At 34.3% G+C, this 24,451-nt stretch overlaps 1 protein-coding gene across 2 annotated transcripts; it reads left to right on the top strand.

Annotated features, from left to right (window-relative positions):
* Window positions 1–688: 688 nt before the first annotated feature.
* Window positions 689–22,532, top strand: LOC128179911 (M-phase inducer phosphatase-like). 2 transcript variants are annotated; one of them, XM_052847590.1, is made up of 17 exons: window positions 689–986; window positions 1,103–1,276; window positions 2,343–2,437; window positions 7,937–7,988; window positions 13,952–14,008; window positions 16,602–16,641; window positions 16,910–17,128; window positions 17,329–17,496; window positions 17,757–17,894; window positions 18,149–18,250; window positions 18,398–18,562; window positions 18,704–18,814; window positions 18,923–18,985; window positions 19,257–19,355; window positions 19,569–19,702; window positions 20,022–20,139; window positions 20,496–22,532. In XM_052847590.1, the coding sequence occupies exons 2-17, from the start codon at window positions 1,113–1,115 to the stop codon at window positions 20,631–20,633; spliced, it is 1,863 nt and encodes a 620-aa protein (XP_052703550.1). In that variant the 5' UTR covers window positions 689–986; window positions 1,103–1,112; the 3' UTR covers window positions 20,634–22,532. The 2 variants fall into 2 exon arrangements, with proteins under 2 accessions (XP_052703550.1, XP_052703551.1); XM_052847591.1 differs by having other exon boundaries at window positions 689–1,276.
* The last annotated feature ends 1,919 nt before the right edge of the window (window positions 22,533–24,451 follow it).

Below are 24,451 nucleotides of genomic sequence, written 5' to 3'. Positions count from 1 at the left end.
CCTCCCTCTGTTGCTACGGGCGAGTTAAAGATTATATACCATTTATGATTAGTGAATTATTATTTTGGCTTTCCTCTTTTTCGTAAAATATTTTGGGTTTTAAATGATTTTACTAAGTTTTCATAGAATTTGCATTTATCATCATGTTACAAATCTCTGGTTTTAAGAATAAGAATGTTTTCTTTGCAACTATTCATATAACTGAATTGAATAAAACATCATATATGCATAATTATTCAGGGATTGCTGACTTCGATTTTTATATGTACAGATATATAATATAAAGATGCAAATGCTTGTTCATAAATCATTTTCATTTCTGTATATTGATCTTCGCTAAAATTGTATAGTTTTGTTTAAACGCGAGCATTCTAATACCCCATAAACGACAAAACGCGGGGTGCCATATAGATTTGACATTGAAATATGAATTGTTGGGTTGGACAAAGTTTCTACGGACGACAACTCTTGAATATCGATCCTAAATGTTCCGTTTTTATGCGGGGTCAAATATTGCTCCTGTAATGTACGCTTCCAAGTACGCTTCGTTTTATCAGTTTTATTTCATTATCACGTTAAAATTATACCACAGTGAAACTACTCTGTTGATTTTTTACCATGATTGTAACGTAAAATGTGTGCAATACACAGACTGCGTTGCCACCAAGCTACTTCCTGTCTACACAAGTAATAAAACCATCGCTCCGATTGGCTGAATTTGGCTTGTTTTTCAAACACTACGGCGGCGCTTTATGTGCCCAAACACATCTTTCTTTTTCGTAATTAACAATTGCCTTTTGCAAAAACATGGGGTGCTAACTATGTAACTACTTGCCTGGAAGGTGGATTCTGTTCTTGTGAATTTGAATCGCATGAAGGGGTCGTTGTGAGGGAGGCGGGTGCTCAAGTTCGGGATAAGTCGCGTTGTGTATTGTATCTTGGAGGCTGTGACAACAAATCGACTCATCCTTTGGTTATTTTACAGCGTAAGAATTGCATGCCAACATTGACTTAAACTACATTCATGGTTTGTTAAGACGAATCCTACCGCTCTTAATGTTGTTCCTTGACAATGTGATTTTCTTTGTTCAAATGTATGCAGGGCATGGAAAATGTCGAATCTCAGGAACAATGACAGACCTCCCCCGTTTCAGCAGCCACTTCGGACAATAGCCACAAGTAACACGATTCAGAATCTGTTCTTAAGAGAAAAGAGCAAAATGAATTCCCCTATGTCAAACCTGGCCATGAACTTGAGTGAACTCAGTACTAAAGGGTGAGTACGATGGGGGCAAACAGAGACAATGTATGCAGCATGGTTAAGTGATGTGTATTGAATTTGTCTTGTCATGTTTGTTTGGAGAGGGGGGTACTTATTAATATCATGTGTATATTTTAAGTACAAATTATTGTACACTTCTTAAATTAGTCTGCAAAGACATTAAACAGGTAAGAAAAATTGTGTTATGTAATGTTCCACATTGTTCATTTGTCTGGGGTTGGTTTATTGCCATCTTTTTCACTCCCCTGTTACTTGTCTGGAATGTCGCTAAGAACGGGAGTGCATCTGCCATGTATTACAGATCCAGATGTGGATACAAGCACTTGTTTATTGATGTAGATTAATAACATTCATTGAAAATTCATAATGTTCAACGTCATACTAAAAAATCTCAATATATTACCAGTAGTAATAATTGATTTTTCATACAGTTTTTAAACATTTAACAAAAATTAATATTTTCTATCATTATGTAAATTTTCAAATGTTGATATGTTCCAAAAAAATAATGATTTAGCATGTTAATAGGCTTTTCATTTGTGTAGTTTTCAAAACTTTACCTACTTTTTCTGACATCTTGAACTTAATTTTATTGGAGAGTTTATTTTAACATATCTACTCAATCAGAGGGTTTGTTTAGTTTTCAGAAATGTGAACTTTCATATAAACATGTCAATCTGTATGCTTAGAGAGATCTATTAACATATCAATTAGGAACACAATAGGTGGTCAAATGGTCCATGTTGCATGTTAATTGGACCTTGAAGACCGAGTACCCTCTACAGGAGGGCCAACTTTGATTGACATATGCAAATGAGGTCAACATGTTTTGTTACTCTGTTATGTCATCTAGGAAAAAAATGCAAGCCAACAAGAGTACTTACAAAGAATTACATACATGTTAATGTTTGTTAGGAAGTTGTACAGGACACATTAGATAGCAGAATAGATTCACCGTAAAGCAAAGCACTTTGTATTAAAGCTTTGTACAGATGATGACCAGAAGGATGAGGGATGATATTTCTGTGTTGGCTGATTTGATGACCTATTTCAATTGTAGAGGGACCCCCAGGAGAAAGTTATCCCTGTCCAGCATCGATACTCCTCCAACATGTGGTTCAGCGGTACAAGGCCAGGAAAGCTCAACAGAATCAGGTACCTAATTAGGGTTTAAATTGTAATATAATATATAATGTAATATAGTATTTTTGTGTATTAAAACAATTTATTTTCAGAAATAAAGTTTATATAGGTATATATTGTATTATGATATTGCAGACATACACTTCATTTACAATTTAGATGTTAAATTGAAAATTTTAACCTAAATTGTAACAAAATTTATAAACAGATGTATATACGGTATTGTCTTATTTTTTTTTTTGGAAAGACTATTTGTTTAATTTATTGATAAATTCTAAAGCAGATTGATATTTTTGTAATTTTTAACAAAATTGTGAAAGAAAATGATACATTATGTGCTATTATTTTGTTCAAAAAGTTAAAAGTTGGATTATAATCTTTTACTCTTTAAAGGTTTTTTTTTTTATTTAGATGAGTTTCGGTAAAGATTCTAACTATAATTTTTTTTCATGCTAAAATTAACAAAATGGTATGAAAAAAACTTTCTTGATATTGTAAGTCTTGACCAATAGGAAGCTTGCTTTGTGCAGTCTTTGTGGAGGGTTAGAACAAACACACTCAGTCGTATACACACACCTTCTACCAGCTATTAAGATAATCAGACTTAATCTGTGATAAGAGTATGATTATCTAGATTAAGGCTTTTTTAAAACAACATCAACCTATTCACATTTTGCCTTTCTCCAACTCAAATAAACCAGGCTTTACTGTCCAATGCTTATTATGTAGAATAGACAGACACATTATCTTTGAACCCTGTAATTAATGGGTTTGTTCCCGTTTTGCACACATTTGAAAATTATGTATCGAAAAAATGTGTGCGAAACGGGAATTTGACCAGGTGAGATAATTGCTTAATTGCTATAGTCTATATCACAGTTCCTGTGAGGGCAATCGACAATAAAATAAATAAAACATCTACTCGCAATTGATATTTACATTTATTTTATGTTACAATATAAAATGCATAAAAGCACATTTACATAACAATTAACATTCATGCTCTTGAAATTAATTTCAAACATAAATTGTTCATAAATAATTTCATTATTTTATTTAAACAAAAAAGATTATTGCAAAAATGTTGGATATGTAATGCATTTGTTTAAATTGCTGTCTATAAGAAGTACATGTTAAAAGTTTGAAGAGAAAATATATCTTAATATTCAATAATTGCTTTTGCTAACATAAATGGAGGAAATGTGTTTAGTGAAAACGCTGCAAAATATTTTTTATTTATGCTTTGGCGTGAATAATCGAAGAAAATAAACAAATTGTATGATGATATGATAAATAGGCAATTTTATATGGTTCAAAAGCTGTTATATATTTTCACAAAACCTATCAAAAGTGGACCTAGTTCATGCATGTTCAACCTTCTGCAGATTAAAGTATATCGAATCGATATTAAAATTATTATTTTTGTTGGAATTATTTTTGCTTCATGTATTTAGCCACTGATTTGAAAAACCAGAAAGTGACCCGCAATATATACTTAAGCGGTGACATCATAAGAACTTATAATTATCGAATCAATATCATCAGAATAATCATTTTTGTCGGAAATGTTTGTGCTTCATGTATTTAGCTTAGTACTAATCTGAAAAATCATAAAGTGACCCACAATATATACTAAAGCGGTGATGTCATAAGAACTACTTTCAAAGTCGCTACTTCAAAGATTGAAATATTTTTTTTATTAAGATCTGTCTCCTTTCACAATATTCCTTCACAACAAAATGTCTATATTCTTCTTCTTTCATCATAAAGGCGCTGATAAAACACAGGTAAAAATCCAGGTAAAATCTTTGACCGAAAGCAGACTATAATTGGTATCACAACACAATTCACACCTATTGTTCTATACCCAATTATCAAATGTGTGCAAAACGGGAACACACCAATTAATGGTGAGCAGTTTAATGGCTAATCATGCCTTTTGATCTGGGAGGGGAGGGTCTTCAGATTTTAATTAGTGCTGACCACATTTTATTAGAATTAAATCTGTCGCACAGCAAGAGAAACCATCATGATTTCCTGTGAGTAGAAATTTAATGTCTTGAATTTCTATGTATAAGGTAATGCTCAGCAATAATGGATATTAAGATTACTACAAATGCCAATTAGTAAACTGTCAATGCCTTAATGATTTCCAACTTTCATTAATTGAGCATCTGTCAAATTCAGTAAAGATATAAGTTTTATGAATTATGTTCACCCTACATGGACTAATAAACTATAATAGCTAAATGAATCAGCCTGTTTGGTAAAAATATCACCCAAGAAATCCTACTGTCATAATCTGATCTAGTGGACTGCCAGCTCTCAGAAAAGCCTGGCCAGTTGTTGGTGCACACAAATACTAAACATATTAAGCTATAAGACTATTTGCACAGAGTCAGTACTTTGACAGTAGTGTAGGTCTGATTAGTGGTTTAGGGGCTGCAATGAGGGCTTGCCTTGATTAATGACCAGGGCCCTGTGTAGACATGTTTGTTAGGGAGCTTACAGAGAGAGCTTGGGTGTGTGAGTGTCAAAGGACACATGGCCCAGGCAGGGATTAACTTCATTAATTTCTGTAAAATCTGATTTTGTTGTTTATCCCCAAGATTTAGATGCTTTTCTACACAGTGAAATGTGCCATGCTTGTTCTATGTATACATTGGTTCCTTTGAGTGAAAGCTGGGCAATACCAGACTATTTTTATAAGCTATTAAATCAAATCAGAGTTTGGTCTGGATTGTCTCTCTATGTGTAGAGAGGTTACACAGAAGAAGATTCTATATATTTCATCAAATAATAGAAAAATATTAATAGGTGTGTAAAACATTATATTTTACATAGAATGAACAAAGCACAAAAATGGTCACAGCTTTGGTATCAAGCCGACAAACTCTGACAGTACTAAGTGCCCCTTGCCTTTGTTAACTGACTTCAGAGCATTGTCATCTGATTTTTGTTTGAATACAATGGAGAACTCTGCAGTGTTGCTGATCTCCGAGGGGAATTTCCTCAGTATGTCTGATTGCAGTTATGTCCATCTGACAGGGAGGAAAGGGAAAAAACAAGGGTTGGTGACAGGGCCATTGCAGTGGCCATTAATGGAGGTGTGAGATTGAGTGACAGAGGGAAGTCAGAGGAAATAAACAATCTTTTATATTGCTTTTCTCATAATGGGTTATGTATTTACATAACATGCTATTATGTCTTTTGTCTTTATGAAGTGTTCCTGTGTGTGATGGGACAGGAAGGAGGGGGTGGGTCCCACTTACACCTTTATCTCACATTGGCAGGAAAGACACACAATTTATTTCTCTGCTTTGTAATAATCACTGAAAGGTTTTTCAAAGACAGTAAAATGAATTATCTTGTTTTAAACATATTTTATTGCATAAACATATACAAATGGTTCGAACACAAGTTCTTAAAACTTACGACTTGTCTTGTTCTCGTCAATCTGAAGATTAAATTTTATTTTTTCTAAACCAAATTAAAAAACACCTAAAAACGTATTAATCCAATGAATTATAAATTCAACAATATCATGAACAAAATCCATACACTAATAGGTAATAAATAATTAATATTTTACGAAATTAATAAATGCTTAGAAAAAAAAGTAAAACTTTTATATGAGAATGTGAATATGATGTATGATCATGAATGAACAATAAGTTATTTGCTTATCATATATATTTTAATATTATTATTTTTGAAAAACACACACAATCAAATATATTCTGTGATTTGATCATTTAAACAGAAAGCAGGGATTAACAAAACTATTACCAATAAATGAACATGCTCTTTCATGAAGTAAAACACATTGCATGACAGTTTCCCTAATAGTTCATTCATGCAAATTCTGTTTGTCCACAGTTCTTCAGTATATGTTTAGAATTATGAAAGCAAGTTTTATTTGCTAAGTTGGAATCAATTCCCAACACAAAATTAAAAAGGAAAATGATACACCGTGTATCTAGAGTATTATCAATTTTTGCAATAATTTGATTTAAATAATGAAAATATGATAGTAATAATGAAGACATTTCAAAGGTAATAAGTAAGATTAATAAAAAAGGAAGATTGGCACCTGAATTAAATAAAGCAATTATTCAGAAGGAAGTGTAAATGTTCAATGACAATGAGGATGTAATAAATTGACACAGAGGGTGTGAAATTTTAATGTCTTTGACCAATTTCTATTGTATTAGGGTCCTTAATGTGCCATAAAAGTGATATCTTTCTCTAATCCTATAAATCCAATGTTACAATTTAGATTTTTAAACTGATATTTCAATATGTTTTTGACAACTAATCTTAGTCATCAAGAAGCCTGAAGCAGTGTTTGAGATTCTGATAAGACGAACTCCCATAAAAAAAACCTGTTCTGTCCCAGTCTATTGTAGTGCTGACGATTGACTTTGAACTATCAGTGACTAGCTACAGCAGATGGCCAGTGGTCACTAGTAGTATTTGTACAGGAGTAGTAGTAGTATAAAGCCTGGGAGGTTCACCTGAGATCTTCATTTCTAGTCCAGCGTTCGGGTAGTAAGGGTGTGGGTTGTTTTTTCTCTGGGGGTAATTTTGACACTGAGAGTGTCAGGACATAGGGATTTTGTGAAGAACACTTGTTTCTGTGAAGATAAAGACTCTGAGGACTTCTCTTTTTCTGGTGCATGGATGTGTGATTAACTTTGGAAAGTTAATTAAGGGGAAAAATAAGTTTTAAAAGTTTGGAAACTTTCTGAAAGAGTTGCAGAATGATTGGTTATGAAATGGATCCTTTAACTCTACTTGAGATTAAATTGAATGGTATGTAATACATATATACACCTTATCTCTTTTAAAAATCATCAAAAGAGTAATTTTAATTATTTGATGATTTTATTTTTATTAGAAATGTTAATAAGTTTATCAAGGAATTTGAATATCAAGTTTATCAGCATAGTTGTTTGACAGTTCTGACATTTTGTTGTCCAAACACAATGTAAAGAAGATGTTACTCAGGTTTGGCCTGTTCTACATGGTCAATATTATTGCACCAAGGTTAAGGGCTTCCCTTTGAAGTTGAATTTTTGGGCCCTGGGTCACATCAGAACAAGTAGGACAGGAGGCTGGGGTGGGCTGGGTGGATGTTCAGGGTGGGTTTTCCTGTGTGGAGGATAATATTTATGTAAGGTACAGGTTGATTACAAACTGGACATGGTTTTTGTTATGTAATCCCTGCTACTCATCCAGGGCAGATTGAAATCTTACACATGGTTACATGCACAAACACACACACATGTTCCGAGAGCTTCGGCCTGGTCAGGACTGTAGTTAGTAGTGAAGGGAATTAAGAACTAAGATGAAGATTTCTTTCTCTTTTGACAATGAGGATTTCCCCGGTCTATGCAGTGGTAAGAAGGACATGGTACTTCCTTCAGACACATATATATCACTTGTGTTGGAAAGTATCCATTAATTAAGTTACACACATAGTAATGTATCTTTCTCTTTTTTTTCCAGGGTGCTTTGTGGATTCCCCAACACTTGTGGACTCCCCAACCTTAGAGATGAGGTATTTATTTTTTTTATGTGTAAACTAATGAGGTATTTTGTGTATATAAGGTAGTGAATGAAAAGCACCTTATAGTTGTCAACAGATATTCAAGATTTTATAAAGTATATGTAAGCATGAATAACAAAATAAGGAAGGATTGGTTTTGTTTTGTGACAAAAAATTGGATATGAATTGACTCAGCATAGTACTAGAACCTTAAAATAAGGAAGAACAAATAATTAACATTTTACAAAAGTAAGACTTCTGTACATATATTATGAAACATAGCAAACAGGATAAAAATTGTAATTCTGATTCCTTAAGAGTCTCTGAAAAGCGTAATGTACTAAATTATTTTCCAAATTGAAGCTCATATTGCCATAAAGAAAATTGTAGTTGAGTCAGTTAATTAGATTACCTTTTGATTAAAAAAGATTTTAATTTGTGTGTGCATACACTAAATTTAAGTTAGGAATAGTTAAGAGAAGTTCATTGAAGATAACTATTCACTTCCTTTCATTTGAATGTTTCTTCATATATCAGGGTAAAAAAGAAAGTTACAAAGTTAGGTTTTGTTGAATACTCTTGTATGCCAAGTGGTTTTAAAAGAAAAATATCTTCATGATTCCTTTGACTCTAGACCTTTGAAGTGTGTACACTGCACAGTGACAGGTTTTTACGAAATGAATCCCAATATAAAAATTGTCAAAGCATGTTCATAGAATTACATATCTCAGGTATTTTTTATCTATAGATAGGTGTAACAATTTTTAAGAGAATCCTCCTTATGTTGAAGAGTTGTCTGTCTGGGTGCGATAGGTTTTAAATGGTGAGGCCATTAGCAGTGCTGTGTTGAGTAGTGTCTGGACTCTGTAGATGTAGGTGCCCTGTCTGTGCTGTTGTATCAGCTTTATCAGTACTACCCTGATAGGAACTAACAGTCACTGCAGGTGCCCTACCAGTCTCAAAGATTTCTCAATCTGAACACAAAATGTTGACGTTTGTAACTTGCATACACATGACTTGTCACTGGTATACACTGTATGTATTCGGTTGTGTACCATTCAAATACAACCATTCATTCAAGATAAGGTACCTAGGAAATCCATAAGCAACCTGACCCATGGGATCTGAGATTGATAAAGGGGAGATAATTATAGCCCTACAGTGGGGAGGTCTAGACAGCCTCTGTAAACACAGACATAATCTACCACTGCTGACTCTCTCTCTCTCTACCTGTGTAATGTAGATCCATCAGTACTGATCAGGTCACAGAAATGAGGGCAAAGAATTTGAAATAAATACTGGTATATCATGTAAGGGAAACCTCAACTAATTTAAAGTAAATTGAATATGAAAGCCTATTAAACAAAATTTTAACACCCTCCCCCCCCCCCCCCCCCCAATGTGGAAAAGATTTTTTTTTGGGGGGGGGGTGTAATCTGTCTATGCAATTGAAGTCATGTCACACTTGTACAATGTATTGATTTCAGTGTTCTGACATCTGTTTTTTCCACATTAACTTACATTATAAAGCCATAAATTGTTTCCTAGCTGCAAGGCCTATTAATTGGAAGATTTTCATTTGTTAAATTCAACCCCCAAGACTAAGAACAATTGACCCCTACCCTGTTCACCAACTTGGGACATGTTTAAAACCTGATCCACGAATCCATCAAAAATTGATAGGTGATGCAATTGTTAATTGATTTGAACAGAGATCAGGTTTGTTTTGCATTAGTTTGGAGATTTATAACAGGGTGTAACAATGTAGAGTTCATTTATCACAGGGGAAAATGTCCTCAAAACATAGATGGAAACCCAGGAATTAATTACCAAACATGTAAGGAATAAATCAATATCCGGGGACTAAAAATGGACTGATAAAAATTAGGACACTGGCAATTTGACAAAATATAATGGAAGAAATGTGGAAAAAATTAGAATGACATTTAAAGTCATTTTTAAAACATTAGTAGGATTATGTATCATGTCGTTCATCATTTATAATGAGGAAAAATTATAATGATATTTGCAAATTGTAATATTACATCATCATTATGTTGAGTGTCCTTTGATGTAATGGTTTACATGTCAGAGTTATGACATACCCGTGTTGAAAAATAAAATCTGTAAATAGTATTAGCATGAGTAAGCTAAAGGCTGCCTAACTGCATTGATAATATGATGCCAGGGTTATGAGAGTTCTGGTAACCGATCTAGCACCTTACTGCAGGTATTAGTGTGTACATGAGAGGCCATAAGCAGATAAGATCAGGCAGGGGAACCTGACATAGGCTGATGTAATGTTAATTAATTGCAAATCAGTACAAGACTTCCATCTGACTCAGATTTAAGCTGGTATTTGATGTTTAATCAATGGTTTTTGACTTAGTGTACGATATAAAAAAAAATGTGTGTGTCAGAATAGGGAAAAGGGAATAAGAAATTCTGGGAATAATTTGTGATTTTATATAGTTTGGGAGGGCAAGAAAAAGAGAAAACAAAACAATGTAAGACTCTAGTGATTCATTCAGTGGATGTGAATTTGTATTATTAAATTATCTTGGTGTTAGACAGGGTGGAATTCCTGCTCCATGTTGTTTTGTTGTCTACTTAGAGGAATTATCAGCTCAGTTGTCTGGAAACCTTAGAACTAATTACTGGCTAACAATGACAACAATACCCAGACTTAGTTAGGAGCATAATACAAAGACACAATCTAATTTACACAAAAATTACACACATAATAGAAATTTGGAAGGTTTTTGTCTCTCTCTAAGTAATTGCACAGCATTTCCACTTGATTTGGTAACAATGTCACTACCCATGTCCCCAAAAATTTTCCTGTGAAGAAGAATTATGCAGTGAATGTAGGGGGTGGGAGGATGGTCTATTCTTTATTAAATTCATGGTTAGATGACAAAGCAGTAGTTGAATGGATCTCTTCAATCCAAGACAAATTACTAGCAGTTTGATGCATTGTAGTCTTTGATATAAATAAAACATTGCACAAACAAACAATTCAATCTGAGGTGTCATGTAACATCAATATAGACACAGGTATTTTGATAGAAATAACTCATCAAACTGCTCCTTTTACTCAAACTGATAAAAGGGGTAGCCCTTTGATTAAAAAATCTTATTCTTTTAGGTGTTAAAAGTGTGGAGGTCCCTTTAGACAACACATATTAGTGGGGTCAATGTAGGTTTAGGGGATCAGAAGTATTGAGAACAAGAGAAATTGTTTGCATATCTACTCTGTCCACACAATAGCAGTGTGTTCTGTAAGGCTATCTGATTATAGGCGTACATAATCTATTGTATTCCTTAATCAGATTGGTTCTAGGAGTGTTACCTGAGTGGACAGGTTTTTAATTTTGAGTGAGAGAGATGATGGCTGGGGCCTCCAGACATGCTCCCGGAATAAAGACTCTGTGGGGTAATACAAGCTGTGACTGTGTTACATAAAGGCCGGTAACTCTGGAGCACACAAAGGGAGAGAACAAAAAACCAATTCCAGTCTCACAGATAGTGAGAATGTTTATTGTGTAGAACTTTAACAATCTCTTTCTTTCTCTTAACCTCTCTCCATTCCTCTCTCTTTTTCATTGGATATTAAAACATTTTTGAATTAAAACGGAACTCTTTAGATCAAGACCAGCAGAGAAATGCTTAATAAAAATGGTGGGTCAATGTCTTATTAATGAGGCAGACTGATGCAGCTGTACAGTTTATGCATAAATTTCATAGAAAATAGGGACAGCATAGATTTCAATTGGCCAGTAAAGTGGATAAATTATGGGGGATAGAGGTGGTGCCTGAAAAGCATGGGGGATATTGATTCTAGAGGGAGCAAATTCTCACCTGCTGCCAGGTGTGTCGTGTGTTAATTGTCAGGGATTACACATTCTGGGTCCTCAGCAGTAATGTTAAGTTATGGGCCTGGTTAAAGGATGGATGTCATTTTCTATCAATTTTTCATGAACAAATGGACAAAGATGCTTGGCAGATTAAATCATGAATCCAAATTTTCAAATAAGGAGAAAGGAGGAAAGTCCTATGCATAGATATTTCATATTATCATTTTTTGTTGGATTGGGGTAAAAGGCATATAAAAAACCCAAATTATTACATTCATAAAAACAACAATTAACACTATTTGCATTTTATATAGATAATTTGCATTCTATTTTACATGTATGAATAAAAGATGAAGGAGGCACATGTCCTGTCCTCTAATCTCCTACTTGTTAATGGGGGTATCACACATCAGCTATCACTTAATACAGGTGACCATGTGCTCTAATTGTCATAAAAACAGGAATGAACACACAGGTTGTCTTAGCCATCAGAGACTATCAGATATCTGTAATAGACAACTTTTACCTATCACTGTAATCACAGGGGGACTGATTGGTGTCCACACACCACAGGAAGTCAGGGGGGAGATATGTGAGGGGCTGTAAAAACACCCTGCCCCAGCAGCTTGGCGTGTCTGGGTCCACAATGACAATCTACACAAAAAGCCAGCCGAGTTTATTTATTAACTCAGTTTAATAAAACAAAGATCCAGGAAACTAAACATGTTAACAAATAACAAGATGTCTAGAAACAAAGATATATATATTGTATTTTAGTTTTTCCAATGCAGTGCATGAAATTACAGTTAATAGCCCCTTTTTCCAATCACTAATAAATTAAAGTATAAAATTTATGATTCTATAGAAATTAACATGTATTTTTCGTTGAATACCCTGAAGAAATGAGAAGTCTTTGATCTTTGGTTAACAACAGAGGTAGAGAGAGTTTTACACCTGAGATAGGATCTCCTGTAACTCTGGTTAATCTCCTCAATCAATCTAGTCAGGGTCCATAAATTAAACCACCCACTGGAACAGGCCAACAGATGTTTCATAAAATGAAAAAATTAATTTTTAAAAGAAAACATTCGTTCATGTAAAAAAAATTAAAATCAATGGTAATCTTTTCAGATAGTCTTCTCTACTTTGTAATGTACATATATAAAAGTAAGCTAAGTTTTATTCACAGTAATGATATTTTGCGTTTGTTGTAGAAAGTTAATATAATTTTTAGTGGGTATTTTATGAATTAGCACTAAATTTAAGTCCTTTAAGTTGATAGACACCTATACCACTGGCCCCAAATGTTCAGTGATTTGTAATGAAACAATACCTGTTAGCTACCTGTGGCCATTGTTAATTGTCTGTACACAGAGCATTACTGCTTCCTGTCTCTTTGATGTCAGGGAGACCCTACACTACTGTCCAGTTGTTAATTACAGGTAACTTCTTTAGGTGTATACCTCTAATAAACAGCCCAGACTACAGGTAGCTCCCAATTGTAAGGTGTACTCCCAATCAACAGTCGTGGCTAAACAGTCCAGATTTCAGGTAGCCCCCACCTGTAAGGGTGTACCCCCAATTAACAACTATGGCTACTTTATGGTCTCAGTGTTAGGTGACTGTACACATGATTTGATTGGTAGACAGGTGAGGATTGATACCTGGTCCATTGTTTCTACCTGTTGGAGGTATTCAATCTCTCACCTGTTTCCTCAGTCTGTGGACACGTCTTTGAGCCCTGCATCCTTAGCTTCAGACAACAGGTAGGTTCCATGTAGATACTGTACAATGTGAAGCAATCAGAGCTGTCATTTTTACAACAGAAATTATATTTTAAAAAGTTATAATTATTTTCTGCAATGATTGTAAATGTATTTCTTGAAAACTTCTGTAAGTCTTGTTTTTGTAAAGATAAAAAAAAGGCTATGTTTGAGCAAAATAGCATAAACTTTTCCCCAAACAAAATGGTGTGCTGCTAACTGAATAAGCAGCATTTTTGACGCTAAGAGAATTCAGTTTTGCAGCAAAATAGATTATTTATACTACAGCACATATTGCTTGAACAGATTTTATCGTGTAGAAAATTTCATTACATTTGTTTTGTTTATCTTGCAGTTTGAACCGTTTTGCAAAGACAGTCAAGCCTGAGATTCCAGTAGAGGCTTTCACAAGGTAAGTTGTTCCATCACCTATACAAGCTCACAGCACAGAACTAGGGTTAAAGGTATATAAATTGATTTATCTTTTTGAAAACCTGCTTGGTCCAATGTATCAAATAGTTTTCGATACAAATTTAATAACTAGAAAGGGTATATACATTCACCTATATACAGCTGAAGAATTGAAATAGAATTATTGGAAGTAAATTAAAAAATTCTTTATTGGAACACAAAACATTCAAAGCTGTTGTTGTTATGAGATGAGAACCATTTGGTTTGTCCACAATTGCTTGGGTTTAATTATTCAACCCGCATTTATGCATCAATTCTAAACACAACACAAACTTTTGAAAGATTAGAAGAAAATGTTCATCCTTTAGTTTTTATTTGTTGAAACATTTTTAAAAGCTTATTTTCATGATTTATTGATTTAAAATTCATAATCGATTATACCGGCATTGAAATCGGGATTGATTCTTAATTAGGAGTGAAATAATGTGTTATATTACTTTTATCTAAAATTTGTTTTGAAAACAAACATTGTAAATCATTGTAAACAAACTTTGTATATCATAATATTACCATTGGGATATTGCTTAAATGACTGGAAAAGCTACTATAATTTTTATAAACATACTACACAAATCCACACTTAATCGCCTATAAATTTGATTTAAAAAATCAGACCAAGCAGCTTAAAAAAATTATATCAAAGCTTCAAACTTCACTTTGAAGAACAAGTTCTGAATTCACACGACAATGATTGAATTACTGCCACTCTCTCTCTTTTGATTATTGTTTGATAAACCAAAAAAAATAACTGAAAATGGAAATTTGGTAAAATCTTTTTCCAGTATATCTACCTAGCATATGTAAATTAGTGTTGTGAGCTTGATACTGTATTTAATGTTATGATGTAGAGACAGATATTTTCATGGGGGAAAATGTCTAAAAATTTGATATCAATTATTTTCTCATTTTAAAAAAAGATGCTGTTGGTATTTAATTTTGTTTATAACTGTTAGCGACTTAATGAACAGAATTTAATTCCCTACAAAATGTCTGCCTGAACAGTATGTGATTAATAAATTGAAAATATTTTATTTTACAAGCACCTATAAAAAATTAATCAATTTACTAAGTTCTTCATAGTTCTTAAGATTTCTTATGTTCAAAAAACACTTTTGTCCGATTTCAACCTGTTCAAAATAATATTTTGTCTGAGTTTATAAAAAGGATTATTCCAAAAGGAAATTTGCATGTATTTAGACTTTCATATCTTAACCTTTCAATTTATATTTTAATGATATTTATTTTGATATATATCTCACACAAAAAAAACCACCCCAAAACCAGGTTATGTCTTGTATTATAAAAGATATCTGTCCTTTATCCGTAAGCATATGTATAAAACTGAATATATTCAAACTTAATAAATGACATTTTTGTTAAACAATGTTAATACATGTAATTCATATTTGATATTGAAGAAAGCCAAGGATTATGGGGGCTTCCACAAATAAACAATGTCTAGTAGCCTATAGACGAGTTTAATAATCTAGCTTTGTGGTATTATAAAGTATAGAAATCAGACAGGTTATTATAATCAAAATAATATCCCTACTGTAGACTACTGGGCATTGGATTGTATCCCAATTTTCTAACCCAAGCAAAATGATTAGGACTTCATTCTTCAGAAGCTGTCAGTCTTTGTGCTGTTTGGCTGTGTCATGAGGTTACATTCTTACAATGAAATATAAAATGTTTGGTTATTACAAACATCTTTTTCTCATAAACTTACATGTCAGAGAGTTTTGTACTGCTGCAGTGTGTTTAGGGGTGACATTTTCAGCTCATCATTGACCTTGTTTGTAAGAATTCCCAAAGTTATTAAGAGTTGTTAAATGATTTACCAGAGAGCAACTTTTACACTTTGATTTTTGCTGAGGGACATTATATTTTTGTTATTAGTAGAAATAGAGTGCTTATCTGGGTCCATTAAGAGCCTGACTCGCTGACTGGTGTAAATTTATCTGTTAATTTTCTTGTCCTGCTTAATCTTCCTGAACTTCTAATCACCAAAAACTGACTGATAATCCATCGAATGGCCCTGGGAACTATTTTGATATGTAATTATGATTTCTACTAATCTGTCTAATTGTGAGAGGTGTTAATGGCCACTTTAGGGAGAGGGAAGTGGAGGGGCAAAGGTGAGCACCTTACCTGTGACTCTTCTCTCAGGTGTTTGTGTAGTGACCACAAATTATTGCCACCTGAGCATTGTTACCTGGCTAAGTGAAGATGGTGAGAAAAGTCTCCCAATTACACACTTATAATTCATTAAGGATGTAAACATAATACTTGTAATTGATGGGAAGTGTTGAGATCTTTATGGTATATAGTCCAGCACCCTGGTTGTGTGCAGCAGTTGAATTTGTCACACTGACCAGAGATCTCTATATAACCCTGACCAGATAAACCCCAGCAGTTGACTTGTTTACTGTATTCAGTATATGTCCAGTATAGTGGAGAATGGCTCTGGATTTAAGTGATAAGTGTTTTTGGTCTGAACTTGAAAATCAAGGATTATTTCTGACTGATTGTAGAAAGAAGACCATCTCCTTCAGAAGAATTCAGTCCATGCCGGTAAGTAGGAAAACAGACAGTAGTCTTCTACAATTTTAATTTCATACTAAGTATATATAATTCCTGAAACGCTGTAGAATAAAACATTACTCAAAAGAAGAATCGAATATTCGAGATTAGTGCCTCAAAGTATGATTATGAAAGTTACCTCGGGTACCATTCATTTGTAAAGGAATTTCATTGGAGCAGTTTAAGAGATTATAAGGAATAATGATCAGATTCAGAAACCTAGCTGTGATGTGGTGGTAATCGTTCTTTTGTGTTGTAGCTTCCCATGATGCGCCTGAGCCCGGTTGACTTCCTGGACAAGGAGAATGACTGTTCTGTCTCTCCACCAACCAGTGATGCCTCTCCCATAGTGAGCCCCACCCAGGTGGTGTCTCCACCCATCCCCTCCCTCAGGTCTCCACAGATGTCCAGTGGTAAAGTCAAGTTCTTCCTGGATGAGAACAGTTCCCAGGACAGCGGTGTTTGTCTGACAGATAGGGTACGTACAATTAGTGTGTAGTGTTTAATGCAAAAGGGGAAGTTTTCAAGTAACAAGCATAACAAAATATATATCCAAAACCCTGTAATGGTTCACAGAGTTATTATCCATAAAGAATTGCATGACTTAAATCGATGTGCATTGCTCATTATATAGATAAAGTCATAATTTACATTATACAGTTTTTTTGTCCATTGTAGGAAGAAGACTCTCATGATGAGTTCCACTTTGTGGCCCCCAAAGGTGTGCCTAAACGCAACAAGGTGATGAGGATCATCAGTGAGGACACCTGCTCCCCCATCAAGTACTCCCCTGTCAAAAGCTGTGGCCAAGAACCCCGACAACGCAAGGCCTCAGCCACTGGCTTGGTAAGATTTATCTCCCTTACTTCAGCACTGGAAGATTTATCACCATTACATTAGCACTGGAAGATTTATCTCCCTTACTTCATCACTGGAAGATTTATCTCCCTTACTTTAGTACGGACCCATTCTGTCTACTTCCACAGGTTCTTGACAGAAAAAGTTTAATTTTTTAGTGCATCAGTGAAAAATCTGTAAAGCATAAACACTTTTAACAGCTAAATCTTTGAATTTTTGTTTACATCTTTTTTTTTTACCTTTTGCAGGACTTTGCAAACATTACCCTTTCTCCACAAGTTGAGTCCACCAGTCCCCTAAAGACGAATGCCATCCTGAATGACGAGGAGGAGAGGGAAACTGACGACGGCTTCCTGGACAGCTTCATGGACCAGGAAGTAGCAGAGGTAGGACTAATATCAGGAAAAACTTCTTACTTGTGAAAAGTTATTTGAATCATTTAAAATGTCAAAGGAGAGTACTTTCATACAGAAAAAAGTTAACTTGTTGGTATGAGAACTGATCAAATTCATTTAAACGTCAAATAGATGTACTTTCACAAAAGAAGCTAATAAATCAATTTGATATTATAGGAAGTTATTCATGGTTGTTGTTTTTGTAAATTTAAAATAACTTATGCATTTCTTTTTTCTTTTTCTAGATCAATGACAACATTCCAAGTAGTATGTGCCAGTTGTTGAGTGCTCCCGTACTTAACTCCACAGCTATTTCTACAGATGATACTGACAATGAAACTCCAATTGTAAGTTGACAAAGAAATAATTGTAATAATAAAGAACTATTCTTTTAATATTTTATTAAATTCAGCTACAGACTTTATGCTAAATTTTATTGTGAAGAATATAGATGGGTAAACATGAGTTTGTAAACTGTATTGTTTGATATATAGATTCGACGAACACAGAGAAGATTGCTTCAGAGATCTCAATCTACGATGGAGTTCAAACATAGGCGGAATTCATCTAAGCGAGACCGTGATGAGAACACTCCCGTCCAGAGTAAGAGGAGGCGGCCTTTTTCTGTCGATGTCACTAGTCCATTCGAGGAATCAAAGGTAGATTAAGTTTATACAAAGATGATTGGTAATCTTATAGAATTGAGCTGTAATATGTGAATTAATGGATGCTGATGGTTTAAAGTAGCTAGGTGCAGCAACATGTTTAACCATAATAACAATTTGGGTTTTATTTTACAGAAAACCTTGAAGCCCAAACTTCACCGATGTCACTCGGAGTCAGAGGCCATGATCAAGTCTGCCCTGAACAGAGTCGCTGACGAGCCTGACCTGATAGGAGATTTCTCTAAGGTACGCTCAACACTTCTCAAATACTCAGAAACTTTTCTCACCCCATAGTTTGAATATTGTTAGGTCATTGGATGATCAAGATTTTCACCGTTTGATTTGTTTTTGCAGCAATACTGCCTTCCTACCATCCAAGGCAAGCATTCCGACCTGAAGGCTATCTCAGCACAAACAGTAAGTCATTCTAAACTGATTGTAAGACCTCATCAATAAAATTTCAACCTTTGTAAAATTATTTTTAAAATTCAAAGTTCAAACTTTACAATAGAAAAGAATCGGTAAGAAATCCAAGATAACTGATATTATACACATCTGTCCTTGCACAAGATTTAAGCACTCAAGATCCACAGCATTTGATACAATTTTTTGAAGTACTGAGTAAATTGCTCTTGAATCCCAGTCTTGTTGATAATTGGATATGTTATTGATTTGCTTCCTTTTGTAGCTGACGCAAGTTCTGGCTGGAGAGTATGACCATGTAATCGAGCAAGCCATCGTTGTTGACTGTCGTTATCCTTACGAATACGAAGGCGGCCATATCAAGGTGTGTTTCTGACAAGGTGTCAGTCGTCTAATAGTAAAATCATAGTCATTTAGAATAAGCAAGATGAACAACCATTAACTTCTACTTAAGTATTTGGTTAACAAAGGAATTACAGAACAGTAAACATTTATATGTAGATAAAGAGATATGGACAAAGTATGTTTCATTGCAAATCTTGGTCAGTATTAGTAAGCCCTAACTTTGCCTTTACAGGGAGCCCAGAACCTCTACACCAAGGAGAGCATCATGCAGACATTCCTGAAAACACCAATGACCTCTGAGGATCCCGAAAAACGAAACATCCTCATCTTCCACTGCGAGTTCTCATCTGAGCGTGGCCCTAATCTGTAAGTCACTTCCCCAAGACTTTTATATTTTCAATTCAAGATTACAGTTAAACCAAAAATTAAGTAAAACTGGAAAACTTTGAGACATGGGATGCTCTGTAGATAATTATATTTTTTTTATTTTTCTTGAGACTTTTGCTAAAAAGTGTGTCTTTATGAAATGGTGCTTTTTAAAAAAGTCTTTCTGATCTAGATTTTTAAATATCAATACTTAAGCAAAGTGAATTTGCTTCAAATTTTGACAAATGATTGCTTTTGTTTTGTGATGCTGAGCCTGTTGATTATATGTTGAATACTGATGGTTGTGTTTATGTTGTAGGAGCCGGTTCCTGAGGAAGTTTGACCGAGACTCCAACAAGGACTGCTACCCCCAACTCCACTACCCCGAGCTCTACCTGCTGGAGGGGGGCTACAAGAACTTCTACGAGAACCAGAAGGTGAGGACTTGGGGATATTAATAATAATGAAAAGTAATAATAATAACATAATCTACTGGTAGAAATATTAAAATATAAATGCTGGCAGTAGTGATATAGGATAAACAGACACTCCTGTTTGTGAGAAAAATATATGATGTAGTTATTGATGAAAAAAAATCATTAAAAGGACTTCTTTTTGTCAATAGAGAAAATGGAAATGTAAGTTAAATAATTAAAAAGAAGGTTCTCTTTTGAACAGTATTAAAAAAGATATTCATTTTATCAAATATGAAATTCACAAACTTCCCCTGTTCACCATTTATATACAATTTTGAAAACAAAAATTTATATCTAATTCCTCTCCATGTTTTCAGGCATTCTGCGAGCCCCAGACCTACAAGCCGATGCTCCACAAGGACCACTCGGAGGATCTGAGACACTTCCGCCTTAAGTCCAAGTCCTGGGCCGGAGAGAAGACCAACCGACCAGGATTCCGTCCACTCAAGTTCTGATCACCCTCCCGCAGCTGCCAGCCATCTGTCTCTTATTGTCCTGTTTTTGTTTTATGTTAGATTTTTTATTATTTTTCTTTTATGTTTTATGTCTGTTTTAACTGTTGTCTTTTTCTCTCTTTCTATCGATCTAACTGTTATGTTTGTCTAAGACACTACACAAAAAAGAAGAACTCTGACTGCCATTACCTCTGATGGTGGATGTAATGGCAGATTGTGTCGTGATATGTGATTATGACTATGGCAGCAATAAGTGCTTATCTTCTGTGGGTCCAGCCCCTCTGTATATAGGTATACGTACAGTTGTACAGACCTGTACAAACCTCACACTATGTATAGGGGTCAATTAATCTATATGTCTGATGTATCTGTAAATAAGACCCCAGACCTTTATTTATGCAGTGTACAGTTACCTCTGTCATTGCTTAGTGAGTGAATGTTGTCTGTTGAAGTGATTGTCTGTGTGTCTGACTGTGTGGTAGATCAACCTTTATTGTTATTATCATGTCTGATTTATTTATGTAGAGTCTTCATATATTCTTATTTAATAAAGTTCCCATATCAAAGAAATATTCAAATTTCCAAACACCTTCAAACCCAAATTTTTGAAATCGGTATTCTTCCTGTTTTCTGGTATGAAACAGACTCTACAGCTGATAGTTTCATAATGATCAAACTACACTTGTATGTGTGTGTGCGAGGTGTGATGAGTAAATGTTGTGAAGTGTGCAGACTGAGAGCAGTTATCTGCCATTGTAGTGCTGAGATAGTGCCGACCTGTTAAGTCATGAGCTTGTACATACTGTGTACAGTGTACAGAAATTCTTGTACAGAGAGCTTTATATTTATTGACAAAGCCATATATTTATCTCCCAAGATTTTGCTGTATTCCTAACTCACTGTTATTACTTAGTAATTCTAGAACATGAGGCAGAAGTGAAAAGGATAGTTCAGTAGGCTCGACAGGCTTAGTGGTGATTGCTGTTGTGTGGAGAAATATGGTTTAAAGAATATAGGGTTAACAAGTGGTTTTCAGTGTGGAGAGATTAGGTTAGAACCGGTTTAGATTTGAGAGATGGTTGATGGTCAGTGTGTCATAGAAGAAAAGTATGTGTCCATGTAGAATGTTAAGCAAGTGTTTGTCTTGGTTTTGTATTGTCTTAAAAATTGTCTGGTTAATTCAGGTTTTTTTCTGGTGAGATAAAGTTAATCCCCCAATTAGAGACCTTTGATTATATTTAATAGTGTGAAACACAAATTTTTGATAGAACTGATGTAGACTGGTAAATTTGTCTCTCCTCTAAAGCTTTGTGTACAGTGTTGTGTGAATAGTCTGAATTTAAGTTATTGGTATTTATTGTTCCTTGTGTGAATAACTCAGTAGTCATAACTAGTGAATTTTTGTAGTGTCTTAGTGAATTTTAGTGTTTGTGTATTTTAGCATGATGAATGGTTCCTCAGGAGTTTTAATTCTGTAACAAGCGGTGTATAAAAGATTTTAGAGTGTGTTGAGTAGTTGTTCTGAAGAGGTTTTAGCTCACCTGGTTTTAAGGAGTGGTGGTGCTGTGTAGGGGTGTGACATTGAGGTCAAAGGTCACCATGTGATTTTACTTGTAATGTAGGAGGTGCAATACACACATTTAAAGATCTATCAGAGATTAGAATCAAGAGTCTTATTTTTATCAGTAGAGTTTTATGGAGAAGTTTTAGTGTGATAAGTTGTGTGACTGAACATTTCCAAAGCTTCAGGCCCATCAAAGAGTGATAGAGAGATTACAGTAAAAAATCATTGGACTATGTTACATTTTATTGCCATTACAGCACATATAGCTCATATTATATATAGGAGAAATACCTGTACTTGCAGATTATATGTAATAAAATTTTTACTAATCTGAATGCTTGTTTACTTTTATTTACTTTGTAGAGGAGGACATTGTAACGTGTTTGTGTTCTCTATATTGCGCTAAATTGTAAATTTTTGGGTCTAGACTCGATCCTAATACATGTAGTACTTTTATTATATGGAAAAGTTTTCATTCGTTTCTATTATTGATTATATTCAAGTGGACTCTAGACCCATGCTGGGTCATAAGAAGTATTTTTTTACAGTAAACTTTTACAATCATTAATTGTAAACTATTAAGGTTACACAGTATGTCATCTTTGCTAGCCAAGAGTTTCAGATACACTACGCTTCTCATTATGAGGTCATTATGTGGTCCCTTGAAATTATACGAACTAATGCATTAAGTTTTAATTCAATATAATGCAACAAAAAATCAAGACGGTTTGAAATATATAAATAATGAATTGAACTTTGTATTAAAATACATGTAATGTACAAATCAATGTGTTCCCCATTACTTAATTCATACTAAAGCAATGATCATACAACTACCGTCAGAAATGCTTACAGTAACGTACTCTATACTTAATAATAATAGTAAAATGTTAAACTTCAAAACTGTTGCTGAAAATATAGTAATTAAAATTAAAATCTACCATTAAAATTAGTACAACCAACTCGTTATTTTCTTCTTTGTCGTGTTTTTTTGTTAACAACCAATGATGATTCATACAACAATTATATTTTTGTGGCCCTTGCGTCAATATGATTTCTTGTATGCATTAAGACGTCCGTTTTGAGTCGTTTATCTTTTATGAAACCAAATTGATTCGTAATGTTATCACAAAAAGACAGTTGAAAATATAAATATTTGTGAGTAATCAGGAATGCAGTTCTACATTATAATTGCAAATAGTGGACATTTTGAAGAATAAGTGCAAATTGGCATACATGTATAAGCAAAAGATCACTCTCCGTTCATACATCTGAATGGCTAACCTTGTAATAATTAACAAGTGGTATTATGAACACCAAGGGTTATACGTACACTAAATTTAAATCTTCATCAATTGGTGAAAAAATTCAATCTCGTTTATACAACTATTGACCGCCCCCCCCCCCCCCCCCCCCCCCCCCCCCCTCCGAGTTACATTCTAAAAAATAGTTTCAAGATATTCAACAACACCCACATCACATTCTCAATAACCGAAAAATAAAACTATTTCAAACTAGTCAAAAGATCATACTTCTGATGAACATCGGTAGACTCACTTTAACGACTGAAAACTCGTTCGCATTCTAGTTCAGAGGAGATTTAATTCTATAACTGACATGTAGGAAGGCGTCTATAAGATTTAAAGATCATTTTAGACTAAAGAGAGAATTCGATATTTCATTGTCTGCAGTGACTACTGTTTATTTATGAGCTGCAATTATATAGATCTCAATAAGTTGAAGGGATGCAGCTCACTGTTTCTCTCTTACGTTCACACATCTTCCCAAGTCAAGGGTTTCTGATCCGCGCCTCTCCTCCTCTTCCTGAGTCAAAGGTTTCTGACCTGCACCTACCCTCACCTTCCAAAGTCAAAGGTTTCTGATCCACACTTCTTTTCATCCTCCCAAGTCAAGGGATTCTGATTCGCACCCCTCCTCATCTATCTTAGTGGGGAGTGGAGTGAACCGAATACACTTGGCTAAGATGACGTTCACATGCAGAAAATTGTTTCTTCTTTTTTTTACAAATGATATTCGTAATGATATAATATTTGATTATAATATTTGGGCAAGTCTGAAGATTTTTTGTAAAATTGCTGTGATTGCTTTTTTACACTTGTATGTGTGTGTGCGAGGTGTGATGAGTAAATGTTGTGAAGTGTGCAGACTGAGAGCAGTTATCTGCCATTGTAGTGCTGAGATAGTGCCGACCTGTTAAGTCATGAGCTTGTACATACTGTGTACAGTGTACAGA

This window comes from Crassostrea angulata, chromosome 4 (assembly GCF_025612915.1).
Source record: "Crassostrea angulata isolate pt1a10 chromosome 4, ASM2561291v2, whole genome shotgun sequence".
Taxonomy (NCBI): domain Eukaryota; kingdom Metazoa; phylum Mollusca; class Bivalvia; order Ostreida; family Ostreidae; genus Magallana; species Magallana angulata.
Note: the sequence above shows the minus strand (reverse complement) of the source record. Positions and strands in the feature narration are given on the sequence as shown.